General features: G+C 44.0%; 1 protein-coding gene across 3 annotated transcripts in view; it reads left to right on the top strand.

The window, feature by feature from the left end:
* The first annotated feature begins 7,545 nt into the window (after positions 1 to 7,545).
* DZIP1 (DAZ interacting zinc finger protein 1) overlaps positions 7,546 to 19,358 on the top strand; it is a 52,956-nt gene continuing 41,143 nt past the window's right edge. For all 3 annotated transcript variants that reach the window (XM_082602397.1, XM_082602396.1, XM_082602398.1), the window contains exons 1-6: positions 7,546 to 7,803; positions 9,358 to 9,467; positions 10,158 to 10,403; positions 10,516 to 11,070; positions 17,062 to 17,146; positions 18,947 to 19,074. In XM_082602397.1, coding sequence (XP_082458523.1) covers positions 10,368 to 10,403; positions 10,516 to 11,070; positions 17,062 to 17,146; positions 18,947 to 19,074 — 804 coding nt within the window. In that variant the 5' untranslated portion in view covers positions 7,546 to 7,803; positions 9,358 to 9,467; positions 10,158 to 10,367. The remainder of the gene's footprint in view (positions 7,804 to 9,357; positions 9,468 to 10,157; positions 10,404 to 10,515; positions 11,071 to 17,061; positions 17,147 to 18,946; positions 19,075 to 19,358) is intronic.

Here is a 19,358-nt window from a genome sequence, read left to right as displayed (position 1 = left end):
TCTCACAGGAATTTGAATCTTGAGCAGAATTGCAAAGGGCTCAAGGTAGAGGGGGCTGAATTTTCTTTGTGGCAGTGAGATTGCCCTGAGTTACGTAGAACCCTGGTCCGGCGTTACCCCATGGCTGAGTTACATAGAACCCTGGAGCTCAGCTGGTTACTGTCTTTCATGAGGGCTGATTGTTCACTTTCTCCTTTGATATTATGAGCTATCCAATATCCTGTCAATAACCCCATCCCTTTCAGTTAACAGAATCATTTTCTGTTGCTGACAAGCAAAGAAACTTAACTAATATGGAAATTGGTGCCTGAGAACAAGCACTCTTGGGAAAATGTGGCATGTTTGGAATTACTTATTTGGCTAATATGAGGTAAAAGAATCTGAGACTCCCATTAACATTCACTGGAACAGTTGGTCCACTAAGGTTGGGGCTAAGCAGTGGTTGCCACTGATCAATTTAAAGGGATGAAGAATGCTGGACAACTAGGCATACTGAACTTTTTTCATCTTATGTATAACTTAAAACAAGAGAAAAAGATCAAATCTCAAAACTTTACCTTGGCAATATTCCAGTTCTTTCTGTGACTTTGAAGAAAAGAATCAATTTTTATCTAAAGCTGTAAGACTGTGGACACACAAAACCAAACCCAGAAACGGATTTTGTGAGTTGGGTTCACAGTTGTCCTAAGTTGGAGAACTGACCAGAAGACAGTGGATGCTGACAAATGGAAAGGGTAACATCTAAGAGGATATGTAAGACTGAATGCAGTGGTTCTCAAAGTGGGGTCCCCAGACTAGTGGCATCAACTGGGAACTTGTTAGAAATGCAAAATTTCTAGCTTCAGCCCAGACATACTAAATCATAACTCTAGGAGTGGGCACAGCTATCTGTGTTCTATCTTCCAGCAGACTCTGATGGAAGTTTGAGAGCAATTGAGGTGGAGGATTTGAAGTCCTCAAACCAGCCTGAAATAACTCCTCACTCTGCTTTCTTTGGCCAAGGAAGCTTTATCACCTTTGTAGGTGAGAACTGATTAGTCCCCTCTCAGGAGCCAAGCCACACTATTGCTATGGCAACTAGAATACAAATTTAGCATGGCCTGCGGTGTGGGGAGCATGGGTGAGACAATCCCGAACATTGGTATGGAAGAGTTAGAAACCTAGACATTGTAGGAATTTGCTAATGTATATCTGCCCCAAATTGGGAGAATATGCGTGGGAATAGATTTTTTAAATAAATTTATTTATTTTATTTATTTATTTTTGTCTGTGTTGGGTCTTTGTTGCGGTGCGCGGGCTTCTCACTGTGGTGGCTTCTCTTGTTGTGGAGCACGGGCTCTAGGTGTGCAGGCTTCAGTAGTTGTGGAACGTGGGCTCAGTAGTGGTGGCTCATGGGCTCTAGAGTGCAGGCTCAGTAGTTGTGGCGCACGGGCTTAGTTGCTCCACGGCATGTGGGATCCTCCCGGACCGGGGCTCGAACCCGTGTCCCCTGCATTGGTAGGCGGATTCTTAACCACTGTGCCACCAGGGAAGCCCTGTGGGAATAGATTTTGAGGTTTCGAGATCAAGGAGCACGGTCCCTATTTTGGATCAGGATGAATGTATAGGTAGATGTGGACCCTTCCCAGAAGTTGTGTATGCAGTGTATGACAAGTTGGGGGAAAGACTTCAACGTAAATGTTCACTGAACTTTGTCCCACAATCCATTATATTCTCAAAGTCAGAAATCCCTTAACAAGTAGAGGAAGGAATTCAAAGACTTCAGGAAAAGGGAATAAAGGATTGGATAGTTTATGCTCATCTAGTCCTCCTCACCACATCTTTGATATAAATGTTTATTTTAATAATAAAAAGGGTATCAGTAATGGTTTTACTGTAGGAAGTCGAAGCCACTCTAGGTAGTTAAAGCTGCAAGGTATTTGCACCCAATTAGATACTTGCAAAATCATGCAAAGGGCTAGAGCAGTGTGGGGTGGGGAGTGGCAGCACTGGGACTGTTAAGCTCAGGAGTTTGATCCTCTGATAAAAAAGGCAGTGCAGGGCTTCCCTGGTGGCGCAGTTGTTGAGAGTCTGCCTGCCGATGCAGGGGACACGGGTTCGTGCCCCGGTCTGGGGGGATCCCACATGCCGCGGAGCGGCTGGGCCCGTGGGCCATGGCCGCTGAGCCTGCGCATCCGGAGCCTGTGCTCCACGGCGGGGGAGGCCGCAGGAGTGAGAGGCCCGCGTGCCACAAAAAAAAAAAAGCAGCAAAAAAGGCAGTGCAGTCACTGCTCTTTCAATAGCCACTTGACATGTTGAAAGTCATGAGACATGGAATTCAGCTGCTGCCTTTACCCACTGACACTCTGATGCTCATGACCTTGCTTGCCAGCAAAAAATACAGCAGGAAAATCTCTTCTGTCTCTTTTCTGTCGTTCAAATCATTCAAGAGTGTGTCTTGGACTTACCTGGTGGCACAATGGTTAGGAATCTGCCTGCCAATGCAGGGGACACAGGTTCGAGCCCTGGTCGGGGAAGACCCCATATGCCATGGAGCAACTAAGCCCGTGAGCCACAACTACTGAGCCCGTGTGCCACAACTACTGAAGCCCGTACGCCTAGAGCCCGTGCTCCGCAACGGGAAGCCCGCACACCACAACGAAGAGTAGCCCCCGCTCACCGCAACTAGAGAAAGCCCGCGCGCAGCAACAAAGACCCAATGCAGCCAAAAATAAATAAATAAAAATTTTTAAAAAAGTGTGTCGAATTGGCAGAAACCAATTTGCTTGCAGAATATGAGCTGGAAAGGAGTCTGGTTAGCACGGTTGTTAGCTTCCTCGCTTCTGCAGAGCAGGAAGACACATTAAAGGAAGAGGGCTTGAAAGCGTAGTGAACTAAAATTCTGTATCCATCTCCTAAGGGAAGTGACTGCTCTTTACAAAAAGCTCTCTCTAGACTTGGAACGCTGGGTGCAAGAGCTGCCATTGAAATGGACTCCCAGATCTCAGGGGGGACGGGAGGAGCCCAAGATGCTTGGGCCCATGTAGAGTCTGTTAACTACCAGAGGTAAAGCCAGCTTGGTAATCCTACCATGGTCATATCAATCAGATTCTGACAAAAATAGTCTGACTCTCCCCCATAAATTAATTAGGGGCTTCAAGTGTGGCATTTCATCAAACCACAAGTTCTTATCTGGTTTGTAGGGCCCCTCCCATCCTACTACAAACACCAGGACTGAGCCACCTTCCATGAGAGTTAGGTTTTGGTTTTTGAACCCATCTTCCAGACCCTAGTCAGTTCAAGGCAACAAGTAAATGGTTCAATTGAATTGTAAATTGAAACTGTCATCAAGTCATTTTCTCTACTTAAACCACCACGGAACAATCAAAGAAAGGGAAGTTCTGGTACTGGTTGCGGTGTAGTTTCAAAATATGGCCTCAAAATCTTTGATGCATCCTGACTTCAAAAGGCAAACCTGATTCCCCTCCCCTTGGGTGTCAGTCAAACTTAGGGACTCACTTCTAATGAGCAAATTTCCCTCTAGGCCCCATTTTCACTGCATCCCACAAATTTTAATAAGTTGTATTATTATTTAGTTCCAAATATTTTAAAATTTCTCTTGAGAGTTCTTCTCTGACCCACGTATTATATAGAAGTGTGTTGGTTAATCTCCAAATATTTGGGGATTTTCCAGCTATCTTTCTGCTACTGATTTCTAGTTTAATTTTGCTGTGGTCTGAGAACATATGTTGTATGATTTCTATTCTTTTACATTTGTCAAGGTGTATTTGATGGCCCAGAATGTGGTCTATCTTTCTGAACGTTCCATGCAAGTTTGAGAAGAATGTGTATTCTCCTGTTGTTGGATGGAGGATTCTATAATTATCAATTAGATCAGGTTGATTGATAGTACTATTTGGGTCAATTTTGTCCTAACTGATCTATTAATTGTTAAAGAGGGATGTTGAAGTGTCCAAGTATAATTGTGGATTTGTCTATTTCTCTTTCCAGTTCTGTTTTGCCTCATTTATTTTCATACTCCTTTCTTGAGTACATACATGTTAAGGATTATGCCTTCTTGGAACATTGACCCCTTCAACATGATACAGTATTCCTCTTACTTCCTAACCATTTTCCTTGTTCTGAGGTCTGCTTTGTCTGAAACTAATACAGCTGCTCCAGATTTCCTTTGATTAGTGATGCATCTTTTTCTATCCCTTTTAAACCATCTAAGTCTTTATATTTGAAGTGAGTTTCTTATATGTAACATACTGTTGGGTCTAATTTTTTTTAATCCACTCTGACAACCTTTTAATTGGTTTATTTAGACCATTCACGTCTAAAATGATTATTGATATAATTGGGCTAAAGGCTTCCACGTTTGTAACTGTTTTCTATTCATTCTTCTTTCTTCCTTCCTTTCTTTCTTTTCTTTTCTTTTCACCCTCTTTTCCTGCCTTTTCTGGCTTTAATGGAGCAGTTTATAACATTCCATTTATCTCCTCTCTTAACATATTAATCATACTCCCCTTTTTAATTTTTTAATGGTTGCCCTAGGGTTTGCAGTATACATTTACAACCGCCTGCCAGCAGCATCCTATTTTAAGTTACTCAAAGGAAGCTGAGGCTGCAAAGCCAGGTTTGAATTTAGAATTCTTGGACTCAGCCAAGCTCCCAGGCAGCAACTCTTCTCTTTTGTATCCTGGCACCATCCCGACCAGAGAGAGGCCTTGTGCGCCTTAGGGTTATATTTGCCAATCCATATACCTGTGCTATTTAGTACTTCTAAATAGTCTGCTGACTGCGGCCACCCCATGTGGCCAACCATTAGCAATACAGCCCGTCTTTGAGAAGACGGACTTGGAGAAGCAGCCCATACAGGCTCTGAAAGTTGGTGTGGACGGTTTGTGCAGGAAGTTCCAAGGTTCTGTGAAGTATGGTCTAGAATGGGAGAGCACAGGCTATGGGAGGACCAGGTCTATTAGCTTCTTGGGCTTTTCTAAAGGGCCAGGCCAGGGGGGAAGCCCTCTTGCCTTAAAAGGTAGTATGGACCCTGACACTCATCTGACTCATCTTTACACAATTTGTGCTTACTACTCAATGTTTCAAAAGTAAATAATATACTGTCTATATAATATGTAAACAATATAATGTGTAAACTGTACGAAAAAGGGAATGATTTAACCCAAAAGTTAGGACAACTGTTAAGTAGGAGGATGGAAAGGGATATGATTGCGGAGGTACAAAGCAGAGTTTCCAAAATGCTAGGAATGGTTTAAACTGGGGGGTGGGTATACAAATGTTCATTTGATTATTCTTTAAACTGTACATATATATCTTACACGCTTTTCTGTATACTATATTTGATATTATAATTATAACTAAAAGACATTGGCCAGGTGATCAAAACGAAGGGCCAAAACAACATGTATTGTCTGATTTAATACCTTTTAATTACTTTGATTCAAAGTCCACTTTGAATATCTAATCTTTGTTTTACTCCTATAAGACCTGGTAATGTTTAATAATAAATAGATACCATGCTAGCCGCCATCCCCAGCTGCCTGCCTCAAGGTAATTTTCATTTTGTCATACTTGCTGTTTTCAAACAGGAGAAATGAAAACAAAAATTTGAAATAAATTCAGATATAACACTTTAATTTACTAACTATACAAAATGATCAATAGTAACCAATACTTCTATTTTCCTTTTTTAGGATCATTTCTGTCTTCAAAAACCACATATTTTTTGAGCACTTACTATGTGCTCCGTGTGCTAGAACATGTCAGGTTCTCATAGTCTGATGCAGGAGACAGATACCTAAATAATTTAAAATTTTTAAATTATTTAATTACCACAGCAACACCCTGCTCAGCTGTGATAACTGGTATAAGAGGTTTGAAAGGATCAAGAATGTATGATTGGGCTTCCCTGGTGGCCCAGTGGTTAAGAATCTGCCTGCTAATGCAAGGGACACAGGTTCGAGCCCTGGTCTGGGAAGATCCCACATGCCGCTGAGCAACTAAGCTTGTGCTCCACAACTACGGAGCCTGAGCTGTAGAGCCCGCAAGCCACAACTACTGAGCCCACGTGCCACAGCTACTGAAGCCCGAGAGCCTAGAGCCCGTGCTCCGCAACGAGAAGCCTCGACAATGAGAAGCCCGTGCACTGCAACAGAGTAGCCCCCGCTCACCGCAACTAGAGAAAGCCCGTGTGCCGCAACGAAGACCCAACACAGCCAAAAATAAATAAATTAATTAATTAAATTAAAAAAAAAAAGAATGTATGATTGCCGCTATGCCATGCCAAGGTCAACTGGTTCATCTTATTTCTTCCAATTCTGCATATGTGCCGTAATATACTGAAAGTTGGGGATGGGCATGCTGGTAACACAAATGGTGTATTGTCAAATAATGTTAATTAAGCAATTATCCTCTAAGGCACGCACACACACACCGCAAAGGGCTACAGAGTATATAGATTTTGCAAAGCAGTGGCCATATCTCCTTCACATTGCCTGAAATTTCTATCTAGAAATCTTTACCCATACTACTTTAGAGCATTTTTATGGGATCCTGGATCTTTCAAATTTAAGCATTAAATTGAAATTGGACAAATTTTTAAAAACCTGTTAAGGTTGTCCTAGGTCTTATGATTTTAAGTAAAAACTAAAATAAGAAAGGAATTCAACATAAACACTTGTTGAGCTATTACTATTTTTGAGGCCTTGTGCTAAATAAAGTAGCCGATAAAGTTAATTCAGTCAAAGAGAAACACAAGGAAAGGCATTTTACAGTAACACGTTGTCATCCAACAACAATTCTGAAGTTACTCCTTTCTAACTGAAGAACTATTTTTCTACAACAGACAGTAAGATTTTGCAAAAGATGCACTCAAATTTCTCAATCTGGGTCAACCTCATGGTTGTTAAAATATGTGCATACTCTCTGGATTACGCATTATATGGAATTTTGCCCCATTGTTAGACCGAGTGTTCCAATTTTAGGTTAAAAAACAGTCACCTTACTCTTGACCCCGGACGTCCCCTCTCCCCCACCGACAAACTTTCTGCCAACAGAGATCCACGCCTTTCGTCCTAAAATGGGCATAACCAAAAGAGACGCGGAATCTAGATGGGTTTAAATCCTTGTGTGCTTCGGCACATGGTCTTTAATCCTGTTTTCCCCGTCACTCAGGTGCAAGGCTTCATGAGATAGTCCTACAAGGTCTCTTGCATCTGCAGACTTCTGCGATTAAAATGCATCTCTTCTTAGAAGGAATTCACAAAAAGCCCCTGCCTCTATGGGAAATTAGCTAGCTGGGCGTTAGGCTAACCGCAGGGTAGGAGTGAATCTGGTTTCTCTTTGAAAAGTAGCATCCCACGCCAGCAACAGAGCGCGCCCAGGCACCACGTGTCTGCACCAACAGCGGGATTGGCGGAGCGCATTTTCGCGCGGCGGTCTAGACGCGCACAGTCCCGCCCAGCCGCCGGAGGAGCCGGGAGGCAGAGAGAAAAGGCCGGAGGCAGATCGCAGAGGGGAGGGGGCGGGAGGGGGGTGGGGGATCCCGAGGCTCCCGTGGCCGGGAATCTGGGAGGGCCTGGAGAGGCGCCAGGCGGCTAGCCTCGCCACAACTTGCCCAGAACAGACAGGCCTCATCCTACGTCCTGGAAGAAGGAGCTGGCCCGCCGCTTCCCGCCCGGCTGCTCCTCGGCCTCCACGGGCCCGCCCGTGCCAGCAGCGCCCCTGGAGTCTGCGTCCCCAGCCTCGCCCCTGTCCGCCTGCAGCGCCCGGCGCCCGCCCGCCCAGGAGCGCGCAGCTGGGGTGAGTCGAGGTCAGGGATGCGCCAGGCGCCCAGGGGAGGCCGGGGCCTCTGGGTGTCCGCGAAGCCGGGCCCTCCTTCCTCTTTTCCCGCTGCGAGCCGAGGCGCTGCAGACCCCGCTGGCCTGGCTGCCGCAGCCCCCCACTCCCCGTTTGCTTGCCTTCTAAGAGGCGGCGCCGGGCCCCCACTGGAGCCCGCGTTCCCCGGCCTTTGTCTTTGTGGGTTCGGCGGGTCGTCCCCATGGTGCGCCCGGGGCAGGAGGCGCTGCGCCCGGCTGGCGGCCCTGCAGAGGGAACGGGAAAGTGTGCCCCCTTCTTTCCTGTTCCGGCCATCTTGCGACTCAGATTCAGCCGAGGGGCGAGGGTGGCCAGCGGCGCGGTGCTCGGGGCCGGAGTGGTGGCGGGGAACGGAGATGGGCGCCTCGAGCCCCGCGCGCCTCCTCTCCCGAATGCAGTGGGAGCGCGCGGATAGACCCCCAAGTTTCAAGGGCTTGGACCCAGAGCCCGGGAGCACAGGAAATATGAGGGGCCGGGAGCTGACGTTTCCTAAGCGCCTAATTCATTCGGATCATTCTTTCTTTTTTTTTTAAATTAATTAATTTTTGTCTGGGTCTTTGTTGCTGCCCTTGGGCTTTCTCTAGTTGCGGCCCGCGGGGGCTAGTCTTCCTTGTGGTGCGCGGGCTTCTCATTGCGATGGCTTCTCTTGTTGCAGAGCACGGGCTCTAGGCACTCGGGCTTCAGTAGTTGCAGCATGCGGGCCCAGTAGTTGTGGCTCACGGGCTCTAGAGCGCAGGCTAAGTAGTTGTGGAGCACGGGCTTAGTTGCTCCGCGGAATGTGGGATCTTCCCGGACCAGGGCTTGAACCTATGTCCCCTGCATTGGCAGGCGGATTCTTAACCACTGAGCCACGGGGGAAGCCCCTCATTCGGATCATTCTTTATCCACGTGTCCTTTTGGCAAATTCTTAACGCGCCTCTCCGTGCCTGATCTATGCCAGGTGCTGGGGATATAACGGTGAGCAAGAGAGACCACGGCCCTTGTTCCCGCTGATCCTGCAGACCAGTGGATGGAGGCCAGGGTACATAGACCTGCCAGATCGTTATCCTGACGTCTATTTAACAGACTGGGAAACTGAAGCCTAGGGCTGCTGTAACTTGTAGGTCAGGCAGCAAGTAAATGGAAGAATCAGACTTTGAAGCTAGATCTTTAAGACTGTCATGCTGGCTGTGGTTAATCGACAATAGCTCTTTTTCTTTCAAAACCCCGTTCAAAATTATTTGGATGCACGGCTTCTATGAAGTCTTATCAAGTGTATGCTTAGTTTCTGGATGCTTTCCTGTGGGCTTATTTCTAGTTCTCAGTGTCTAGAAAGGGCTAGAAATGTTTGACATTACAAGTTTGCTTCCAGTTACTCTGAACTGTATTTTCGTTCCGTCTGTTCTTTGGCTGTTAGGAGAGACAAAAATTTTCCTGATGGTTGGTCCAAGCAGGGACTCCCCGGTGGACTGAGGAATGGCTGGCTTTTCCTCAGTTCATCCATCTCTATGGTAACCACAGGCAGCTCCCAGAAGACCTCGAGAATGAGAGGCCTGAGGTCTACGAATTGCTGCTAGAAATAGTTCAGCCTCTCCAGAAAACAGAATGCAGCTGCCACACAAGTTTGTAAGGTAAATACCAGGGCCCTGTAAAGTTCCCCCTCCATATAATTGTCTTTATCTTCACATTTTGAAAAAAGTATCCTTTTGGAAAGACAGGTAAGGTATTACATATTGGGGGAGGTTATTTGGTTTGAAATTCTATCCGAATGTTATATCTAGGTGGCCAACCCAGAGAGGAAGAAAGACTCCATTTAAAAAAGTATCTTGAATGTAAGAAATTTAGGAAGACGTCCATCAAATATAATTAACTACACTACAAATTTAATTTTTAAAACAACTTTATTGAAGTGTAATGTACAAAATGCACCGTTAATTTTCAGTGTACCATTCAGTGAGTTTTGAAACATGTATATGCCCAGGTAATCAACAAGACAATCAAAACAGAGAACATTTTTTTATTATACCCCGAAGTGTCTTCGTGCCCTTTCGCAGCTAGGCCCCCCTCCATCCCATTTAATTTTACATAGATTTGTTGCTTCACGTTTTCTGAGCTGTGCGTGAAAGAGGAGGATGAATGATTCTTTCTAATCTCAAAAACCTAAGGCGAGGATCAGAGGCTGGCAGCTAGGATGTGGCTCCCCACGACTTAGAGACTTGCAAGGTGGTGCCCTGCGAGCCGGAGCTCAGGAAGTGTGCCCTCTCGAGGTGGACCGGTGTGTCCTCGGCTGGCCCACGACGAGTTCTTCTTTGGTCCCGCAGGGCCCTGGGCGCACGCTGACCGCGAGCTGGCCGGCTCGCGCTTTGCTCCAGGTGCACGCGCCGGGCGTTGCCATTAACAACGGCCTAGACGCCCAGGCCTTAGCCCGCCGCCACCGCCCGGAACCCGGCCTTCTCCCAGCTCCGAGGGGTGAGGCGGCGGCGTCCCGGGAGGCGGCCCGGCCCGGGTAGACGGGACTGCCCCCACCTCCGATGCCGGCAGAGGCGGCGGATTTGCTTCCAAGCATGGTACGAGGCGGCAAGCCGGGGATGCCCGCCTGCAGATGCCGGGCTGGGGAGGCGGGGACTCCACAGAACTCCCAGCCCCCTCCGACTCCCCCATTCTCTGTCCTTCCCGCAGCCCTTTCAGAATCACGTCTACTGCTCGCTCGCCCACGGCCTGGAGAGACCCGCCTCCGCAGCCGTCTCGTTGGGCGGGGCCGCCATGGCCTGCGGCCCCGCCACCGCGGCTTCGGGCCCCCTGCCGTTCTTCCAGTTCCGCCCGCGGCTGGAGAGCCTGGACTGGCGGCGGCTGAGCGCCATCGACGTGGACAAGGTGGTAGGAGCCGTGGACGTGCTCACGCTGCAGGAGAACATCATGAACATCACCTTCTGCAAGCTGGAGGACGAGAAGTGCCCGCAATGCCAGTCGGGGGTGGACCCTGTGCTGCTGAAGCTCATCCGCCTGGCGCAGCTCACCATCGAGTACCTGCTGCATTCGCAGCAGTTCCTCACCTCGCAGCTGCACAGCCTGGAGGAGCGGCTGCGCCTGAGCCGGGCCGAGTGCGAGCAGAGCAAGAAGCTCCACACCAAGCAGGCCGGCGAGATCAAGTTACTCAAGGAAGAGTGTAAACGGAGGAAAAAGTTGATCTCCACCCAGCAGCTGATGATTGAGGCCAAAGCCAGCTATTACCAGGTGGGAAGCTTCCTTGTGATTACCCAATAAAACCCTCAATTCCTACTGGCTGGGATATTGAGAGTCCTTTCCTATAGCACTGACTTTTTTTTTCCCCCCAATATGTACTCTAAATTAGAAGAAACAGCATATATTTAAGCGAAAGAGTAATTTTAACCAACAGATAACATGGTTCATTACCTTGTGTAGACTAACATAGGGTTAATAATTAAGTAACGTTGACTGAAGTGCTTTATTGAATTATCTAAAAGCTGGTTGTTTAAGAAACTGTTTCTCGGGGCTTTCCTGGTGGCGCAGTGGTTGAGAGTCCGCCTGCCGATGCAGGGGACACGGGTTCGTGCCCCAGTCCGGGAAGATCCCACATGCCGCGGAGCGGCTGGACCCGTGAGCCATGGCCGTTGGGCCTGCGCGTCCGGAGCCTGTGCCCCGCAATGGGAGAGGCCACAACAGTGAGAGGCCCACATACCGCAAAAAAAAAAAAAAAAAAAAAAAAAAAAAAAAAAAAGAAACTGTTTCTTCCTCCTAATCGGAGTAATGAAAAATAAACCAGGTACAAATTGCTGTTGAGCTCCGGCCCCAAATGATATGGAATGCTTAAATTTGTGGATTTTTTCCCTCATTTAAAAATTTTGAAATATTTTTAAATTTACAGAAAGATTACAAGATCAGTGCAAAAACTTCCTTACACCAATTATTAACATTTGCCACATTGGCTTTATTTTCTCTGTCTCTATATCATACTATTACTTTTGAACCATTTGGCAGTGAGTTGCAGACTCTTAAGTATTTCAATGTGTATATTTCCTAAGCAGGAGAATACTTGCTGATATAACAATACTACTTAAAAATTTTTTAAATTTTGCCTTTTTGTTCTTAATCTCCCAACTGTTAGGGGTTAGACATTGAACCCAAGATAAATATTGTAATTTTTGTGTGTAACAGAAATCAGCATATTTATCTTTTTTATTGGTGAGGTGGAAGAAGCAAAGAATGTTTGATGAAGATATCAAAGTAAGCAATAGATTGACAAGATTGATTTCACACCCCTACATTCCAGTCATTTTGGCTAAATAGGACTTAAAAGGCCTCAGTGGATTTAGGTAATGGTGGAGCCAAAGCAGGAGTGAGGGTGGAGAACTGGGAGTAGGGCTCAGAAAACAGTGAGGTTAATAGGGCTTAAGACTGACCTAACAGGAGCCTTGAGAGAAGTGTACTTAAACTAGGTGAACAGTTGGGAAAGAATGCTGTTAGAAAGTCTTAATGTTTGGGTATACAACCTTTAGGTATAGTCATCCAATGATACCTGATGTCTCTAATTGCCTATTTGTTTCATAAATGCTATTTAAAAACTAAATATTTATAAATAGTACTGAGATGGCTCTTTAAATGTATTTATCGTAAAATGGATAGAATAGGTTCTGTTTAAAACATTAAAAAAAGTTTACCTGGCTTTGGTATTATTCAGTGAAACATTAAAACCTGTAACATAAAAATTTTATGTTTATAAACTTCGTTTTCGTTCTTTTGGTTATCATAAAAATAGCTGTTCGTAAGTAAAGATATTCAAATGTGAATGATAATATGAAGATAAAAAAGTAATGGCTCACTTTTATCAAATGAGTGACACCTGCCAACTCTTGGCCACTCAAACTTCGAATGGCGGTGGTAGCTGTATGGTGTGCCCAGGTGTGGCCAAGAAGAGATAGAAATGACCACACCACCTTTTCCTACTTAGTGTCGTACACGTATACTCTGCCCTCTAGTAAGTGACTTGCCATTGTCTCTTTATGGAGTTCTTGAGCAGTGAGAGCCTTTAGGGTGACAACTCCAGAGTTAGATTACCTGGGTTTGGATTCCACCTATTCCTCTGTGCAAGTCTTTTAACTTCTAAACCTCAGTTTCCTCATCTGGAAAATGAGAACATTAGTAGTAGGGTTGCTCTGAGAATCCCGTGAGATAATGCATGTATAGCACCAGGAAAGCTCAGTAAATAGCATCCAACAAGTGGATGTTGATTTCTGCAGTGGCTTCCCTGTAGTGAGCTGTGGCTACCTGTGACCTATCTCTTTATGAATCCTCAGACCGGAAGGCCAGAGGTCACAGTGCTGAGATGCTGTGAGAGTCAGTGTTTCAGGGAGGGGTAGTCAAAGGCTGCTGCTCAGAATAGTTGGCATGTAAGCTAGCAGGGATTCCACGGTGTTATGATCTTTGTTACAGATTCGTAAGCTAGGGATATTTGGCCTATAGTAAAATTTATGGGAAGTCAATTGATTTTTTTAAATAGTTATTTGACTTTAGTCTGCAGTGTGAATTTTTATTTAAATAGAAACCTCCAACAGCCGGGGAAGTTTGATGGCCATGTGTAAAGGCCAGTGTGTACCAGTGATCTGGCTATCAAATTATTTTTAAAACTTTAAAAACTAAAAATTTCCAGTGGATTATAATAGGACTTAGACTCTAAGAAGACCTTTCATTTTCACAGCTGGAAGACTCAGATTCCTCCCCACACTTCAGAAACACAGATAGATTTTGGAATCTGTCAGTGAATTTCTGTCCCTTGTTCCAATTATTGAGCCCCTTGGAGTTGGATATGAGTGTTGAGGAGTAGAAAAAGCATGCATCTTGCTGTCAGAGAGACATGGGTCAAACTGTGCAACCAATAAGGCTGCAACTTAACTTTCCTGAGCTTTGATTTCTTCATGGATAAAGTGGTTGCCATGGAAATTTTAAAAGACAGTGATGTAACAGGGCCTAGCTCTTAGTGGGCATAGTGAAAATCTTTATCTCCTATTCTCTGTCATTGTCTTTGAGAGGTCTTAAAAAACATCTGGAGGAATCAAAAGCCTCCATCCTACTCATTTAGATAAAGGAATCCTGAATTCTTGTGTTAATTCCATTACACTAAGTATTTTTAAATTTTTAATGATTTTGGATAGAAGTGGTATTAAGACATTTCCATGTTTTATATAGCATACAACCTACATGTAGTCAACATTCTGAAACCAATTACCCCGAACATAATTTAACATATTATATCCCTGGGGTTGTCAGGGAAAGAGTATCTGATTCCTTTCTATGAATAGTTTATAGTACCTAATTTTTCTTAATGCATTATGTCACTTTCTGTTCTAAAGATGCTTTAAGGGAACTCCTTTGAAATAGAAGTTTATATCATTCATCTGTATATCAAACATATTTATCATATATTTAAAACTATTTTTTTAAGAAAAGGCAAAGGGTTATAGGATAAAGTTTTTACAGCATTTTTTAAAGTTTTATAATTATCTTATTAATGGAGAAATTTGATTCTACGTGATGTAGAATTCCTTCCCACCTTCTTACCCTGAAAGGGAACTTCATTATTTCAAAGGCAGAATCTTTGTGCAATAAGTAGGATTCCTGAACCTCCTGCTGTTTTTCATTGTAAAGAATAATCTTTTATTAAGTTTCTAATTACTGTAAGATCTATTATAAAGTATGTTTTAATCCCAGTGATGGTAGATCAGATAGTTTTGGCTTTGGGGCCTGATAGACCAGTTGTTTCAGGTATCACTAATCCATTCATTTTTAAAAAACTGACTAGTATTCCATGGTGTACATGAATCAGAGTCTGTTAACCTTTTACTTTTGTAGGATATCTTGCCTGGAACCCGTATCTGGCTATTATGAATAATGCTGCTGTAAACATTCACTTGCAGGTTTTTGTGTGAGCTTAAGTTTTTTCTTTTAGAGCAATTTTAGTTTCATTGAGTGGAAGGTACAAAAAGTTTCCATATATCTCCTGCCCCTACACATGCATAGCTTCCCCCATTATCAACAGACCTAAGTATTTCATTTTGAGGGGTGCTAATGTAAATGTTACTACATTTTAAATTTCAGATTCCACTTGTTCATTACTGGTATATAGGAAAGCAGTTGACTTTTGTATATTAACCTCGTATCCTGAAACTTTGCTATACCTGGTTATTAGTTCCAGGGGTTTTTTGGCCATTCTTTTGGATTTTTTACATAGACGATCATGTCACCTGCAAACAAAGACAGTTCTGTGTCTTCCTTCCCAGTCTGTATATCTTTTAATTTTTTTCTTGCCTTATTACATTAGCAAGGACTTAAAGTGCAGTGTTGAAAAGCACACTCAGGGGCAGTGGTTTGCCCTGTAGCCTCCCCTCTTACAGATCCAAGAAGAGTTGTGGATTTTTCAGTCTGTTCAGCGTTTTCCTTGTTGTTAGGATGGAGTGGCGATTTTCAAGCTCCTTACATGCAGATCCAGAAACCAGAAGTCTATTAACTTTGTTTTGGTATTTTTGTCATAGAAGTGTTTCATGTTGATGTAGTCAAAATGTCAGTCTTTTCTTTTTGGAGTATGAACCCCTTCTTACCCTGAGCTCACGAGTCTTCTGTATTATTGCAATAGTTAAAATACATATTTTCTATTTTGAGAAATTAAAAGTTACACTTCCATGTGTCCTCTTCTTTTCCTTTCTCCAGTGCTGTGTGTAGCCCAAGAGCCACACTTACACCCGAGCCAGTGTGGGCAGTCCCTAAACTGTTGTGAGGAAACCAGAACAGTCCTCATGAGCAGAGAAGTCGTAAAAGATGCTGTAAAGATCCTCTGATATGTAATGCTGAGAAATATGCCATAATGTTAATTTTCTGGGAAATTAGAACCTAAAGTTTTCTGATGCAATTATACTCATTAAGAGTAAGGCAAAAGCTGAATAGGAGAACATGTAAATAGCACAATAGAGATGAAACAGCAAAATCCAGACTGAGAGTAACTCTGCAGGACAAATGTTCAGTTTCTTCAGCAAAAGAATGATAAGGAAAAGGAGCTTGGAGGCTCAGCCTATAGACAAAAACAGAATTAAGAGACAAAACAACGAGTTGCAGGATATGACCTTATTTGGATCCTGATTCACAACAAACTGCAAAAATGTTTTCTAAGACAATGTGTGAAATATTGGGGAAAAAATAAACAAATGGTTGGATATTTGTTAATAATTAAGAAATTAATTTTCACATTTTAAAATGTGGGATAATAATATTATGATTGTGTTAAAAGAAAGTCCTTTTGGAGATAGATTCTGAAATATTGACAACTGAAATATGCAGTATCCAAGATTTATTTCAGAGTAATCCAGGGGGGAGGATATAGATGAAACAAGTTGAATTTTTTGCTTAAAAATTGTGTTAAAGTAGAGAATAGAGATATTGGTAGGATTGATTTTTTTTCCCAGTAAATTCATTTTAGGAGGCCAAATATTTCTAAGCATGTGCTCAATGATTTTTTAATGCTGGTCTCTGGGGATAAAGCTATGAATGAGAGAGAAAAGAGTTCATGCTCTCAGGAAGCTGACATTCTAGAACCTAGAGGGACTAGGCAGGAGACAATAAGCAAGTGAAGTATAGAAACCTGAAAATATTAACTGGTGAGATGTACAATGATGAAAACAAGACAGTGTGATGGGACAGTGCCTGTCAGGAGGCTCATCCAGGCAGATTTGCTGAGGACGCGCAGCTCAGCCCCAGCGTGGAAGATGCTCCGTAAATGACATCTTGAATGTCAAGAAGGAGCCAGTCATGGGAAGGTCCGGGGAAGATTCGGGCAGGGGACCAGCCAATGCAAAGGCTCTGAAGCTGGCTTGCTTGAGGGACAGGAAGAGGCTGGCATGACTGGAGTGTCATGAACAAGTTGATGCTGGCGGGCTGTGAACCACCAGTCTTAACGGGCAGCATCAGGGGTTCCAGAAACCACCAAGATGGGCTACTTTAACTGTCAAGAGATGGCTTTCACTGTCCTGTGTTCAGTTTGGGAAGAACATCCTGGTCTTGTATGTCTTTTTAGTTATGCTTTCAGTATCACTTGCCAGGATGGTAACTTTTGGGGGAAATCGCCCAAGAGATAGTGCTTCAGGTACCCAAATTTTAATTCAAATTAGGTGGAAGGGCACTTGTTACAGACACTTGGATTTGTTGCTCTCTCCTTTTCAGTGCTGTTTTTGTGACAAGACCTTTATGAACCAAGCTTTTCTACAAAGTCATATTCAGCGCCGCCACCCTGAAAATTCTCATCTTGGTAAGTCGTGAGCGCTACTTCAAAGATCTATTTTCTTTCTGGTACCTTTATTTTTTTTTTCAGTGAGACATGGTCCAAAGCATCTCTCAATCCTTTTAAAAGAAAGTGTCATAGTCCTTGTTCACTCATTTAGTTAATATTGATCCCCTACTATGTGCCATGCACTGCCTTAGGGGTCGGGGATACAGCCGTAAGCAAGACAGACCCTGTCTGGCTCTCCTACACCCTAATGGGAGGGATGGAGGATTCACATTTAAACAAATGAATGAGTGATTCTTTTCAAATGGTGGCAAGTGCAGTGAAGAACATAAGGTAGGAGAACGGGATGGAGCGTGACTCCTAGTGACTCCTCATTAAGGAGGCGTTAGTTGATCAGAAACCAGAATGATGCTGAGGTCCCAGCCTGCGGGAAGTCTGGGAAATGTATATCCCAGGCAAGGGGAACTCGTACTGTGAGGGTGTATGAGGAAGAAGCAGGACACAGCGTGTTTGGGGAACAGATAGAAGGTTGGTGGAGCAGGGTGAACAAGGCAGTGGTGGGTTAGGAACGGACTAGTTCACGTAGGGCCTTGAACGCCCTGGGTGGGCATATGGGTGATATAATAAGCGTAATGGGAAGCCACTGGAGGATTTTAAGTTGCGGGGACATGATCTGATTTGTACCTTAAAATGACCCCTCTAGCTGCAGTTGGGGAACAGACTGTAGGGGCAGAGGTGGAAGCAGCTGGGAAGGTGAGGAGGCTGCATGATAGCCCAGGTGAGAGAAGGTGGCAGCTGGACCAGGACGGTGCCAGGGAAGGTGGGAGAAGTGGAGATGGAGAAGATTTATTCTGGACGCAGAGGCCACAGAGATGTGACTCAACATGAGAGCAAGAGATGAAGCAAAGATGATCCTGGGCTTTTGTCCTATACATTGGGGTGAATGGCTATCATGTTTCCTAAGGGACACACCAGGAGTGATACAATTTAGCAATGTATTGGAGAAATAGGGAAGATGAAGTATTTTAATTAACCTACCACTCTTCAGTGTGAAACTGACCTTCTTTCTCTTCTGTTTCAGTATCTTATTCTATCTCATACTCGTTTCAGAGAGTATTTCAGACTCTGAAATGAGTATTATTTCTTCAGGTCATCTTTGAGATTCTGACTTTCTACCTTGGTTTCCATACCTTTCATGTCTACACTCACAGACACATGTATATCCATTCAGTCATGTGTACATCTGCATGTAAGTACATGTACATAAGTATTCTTCCCTTCACTTCTTGCTCCCTTTAACGACTTTTCAGTAGTTCCTTTTTGCCCCATGGATGGGTTATGGCCCAAGTTTGCATTTTGAGTGCCAGCCTCTGCTTATCTTAGCACAGATGAGGTTCTCAGGAGAGTACGGTGGGAGCCAGAAGGATGGTGACCATAGAGATTTCAATACTGTGGTACCTGCCATGGAAGCTATTGCTTTCCTTCTCTGACTAAGACAGGGATCTTGACGAAGAGCCCAGGATTATTCCTTGTACCATTTTTGCTCCCTGAATGGCCTCTCGCCCTATCTATGTAGGATAATCCAACCTCAATCTCGTGGCTGAAAGAATCTGCTAAAAATAATTCAGCGCTCAATAATATGAAGGACTGAAAATAACTGTTGAATAGTAGACAGTAAAAGTTGGCTCATGTGGCATAAAAAAGTAATATCCCAAGTAAAAGCAGTTTCCTTTGTCTTTGTCTTATCAATAGGATGTACCCCAAAAGTTTTCAGATAGGTTTTCTAAGAGATGGTATTTTAACGAGGTATTTCTGTTGCAGCAGAGTATAAGACAAGGGCACAGACTGACAAGCTCCAGAATGAGGTCGACATATTGCAGGAGCAGCTGCAGCTCACCAGGTCTCAGCTAGAGGCTGCACAGCGTGCCCGTGCAGTCAGATTCTCTAAGGTATGCTAAACTCAGAAACAGTTATATGTTGGGAAGGATTGGGGTTTATTCCTTTTAAATGTTTGGTAGAATTCACTAATGAAACCGTCTGGTCCTGAGCTTTTCTTTTTTGGGAGTTTTTTGATTACTGATTCAATCTCCTTACTCATTATTCATCTGTTCAGATTTTCTCTTTCTTCATAATTCCATCTTTGTAGGTTGTATGTCTCTAGGAATTTATTTCTTCTAGATTGTCCAATTTGTTGGCATGCAATTGTTCATAGTAGGCTATCATGATCCTTTGT

The sequence above is a fragment of the Mesoplodon mirus genome (genome assembly GCF_964341445.2).
Source record: "Mesoplodon mirus genome assembly, chromosome: 17".
Classification (NCBI taxonomy): domain Eukaryota; kingdom Metazoa; phylum Chordata; class Mammalia; order Artiodactyla; family Ziphiidae; genus Mesoplodon; species Mesoplodon mirus.
The sequence above is the reverse complement of the archived record's forward strand: the minus strand, read 5'-3'. Positions and strand labels throughout refer to the sequence as shown.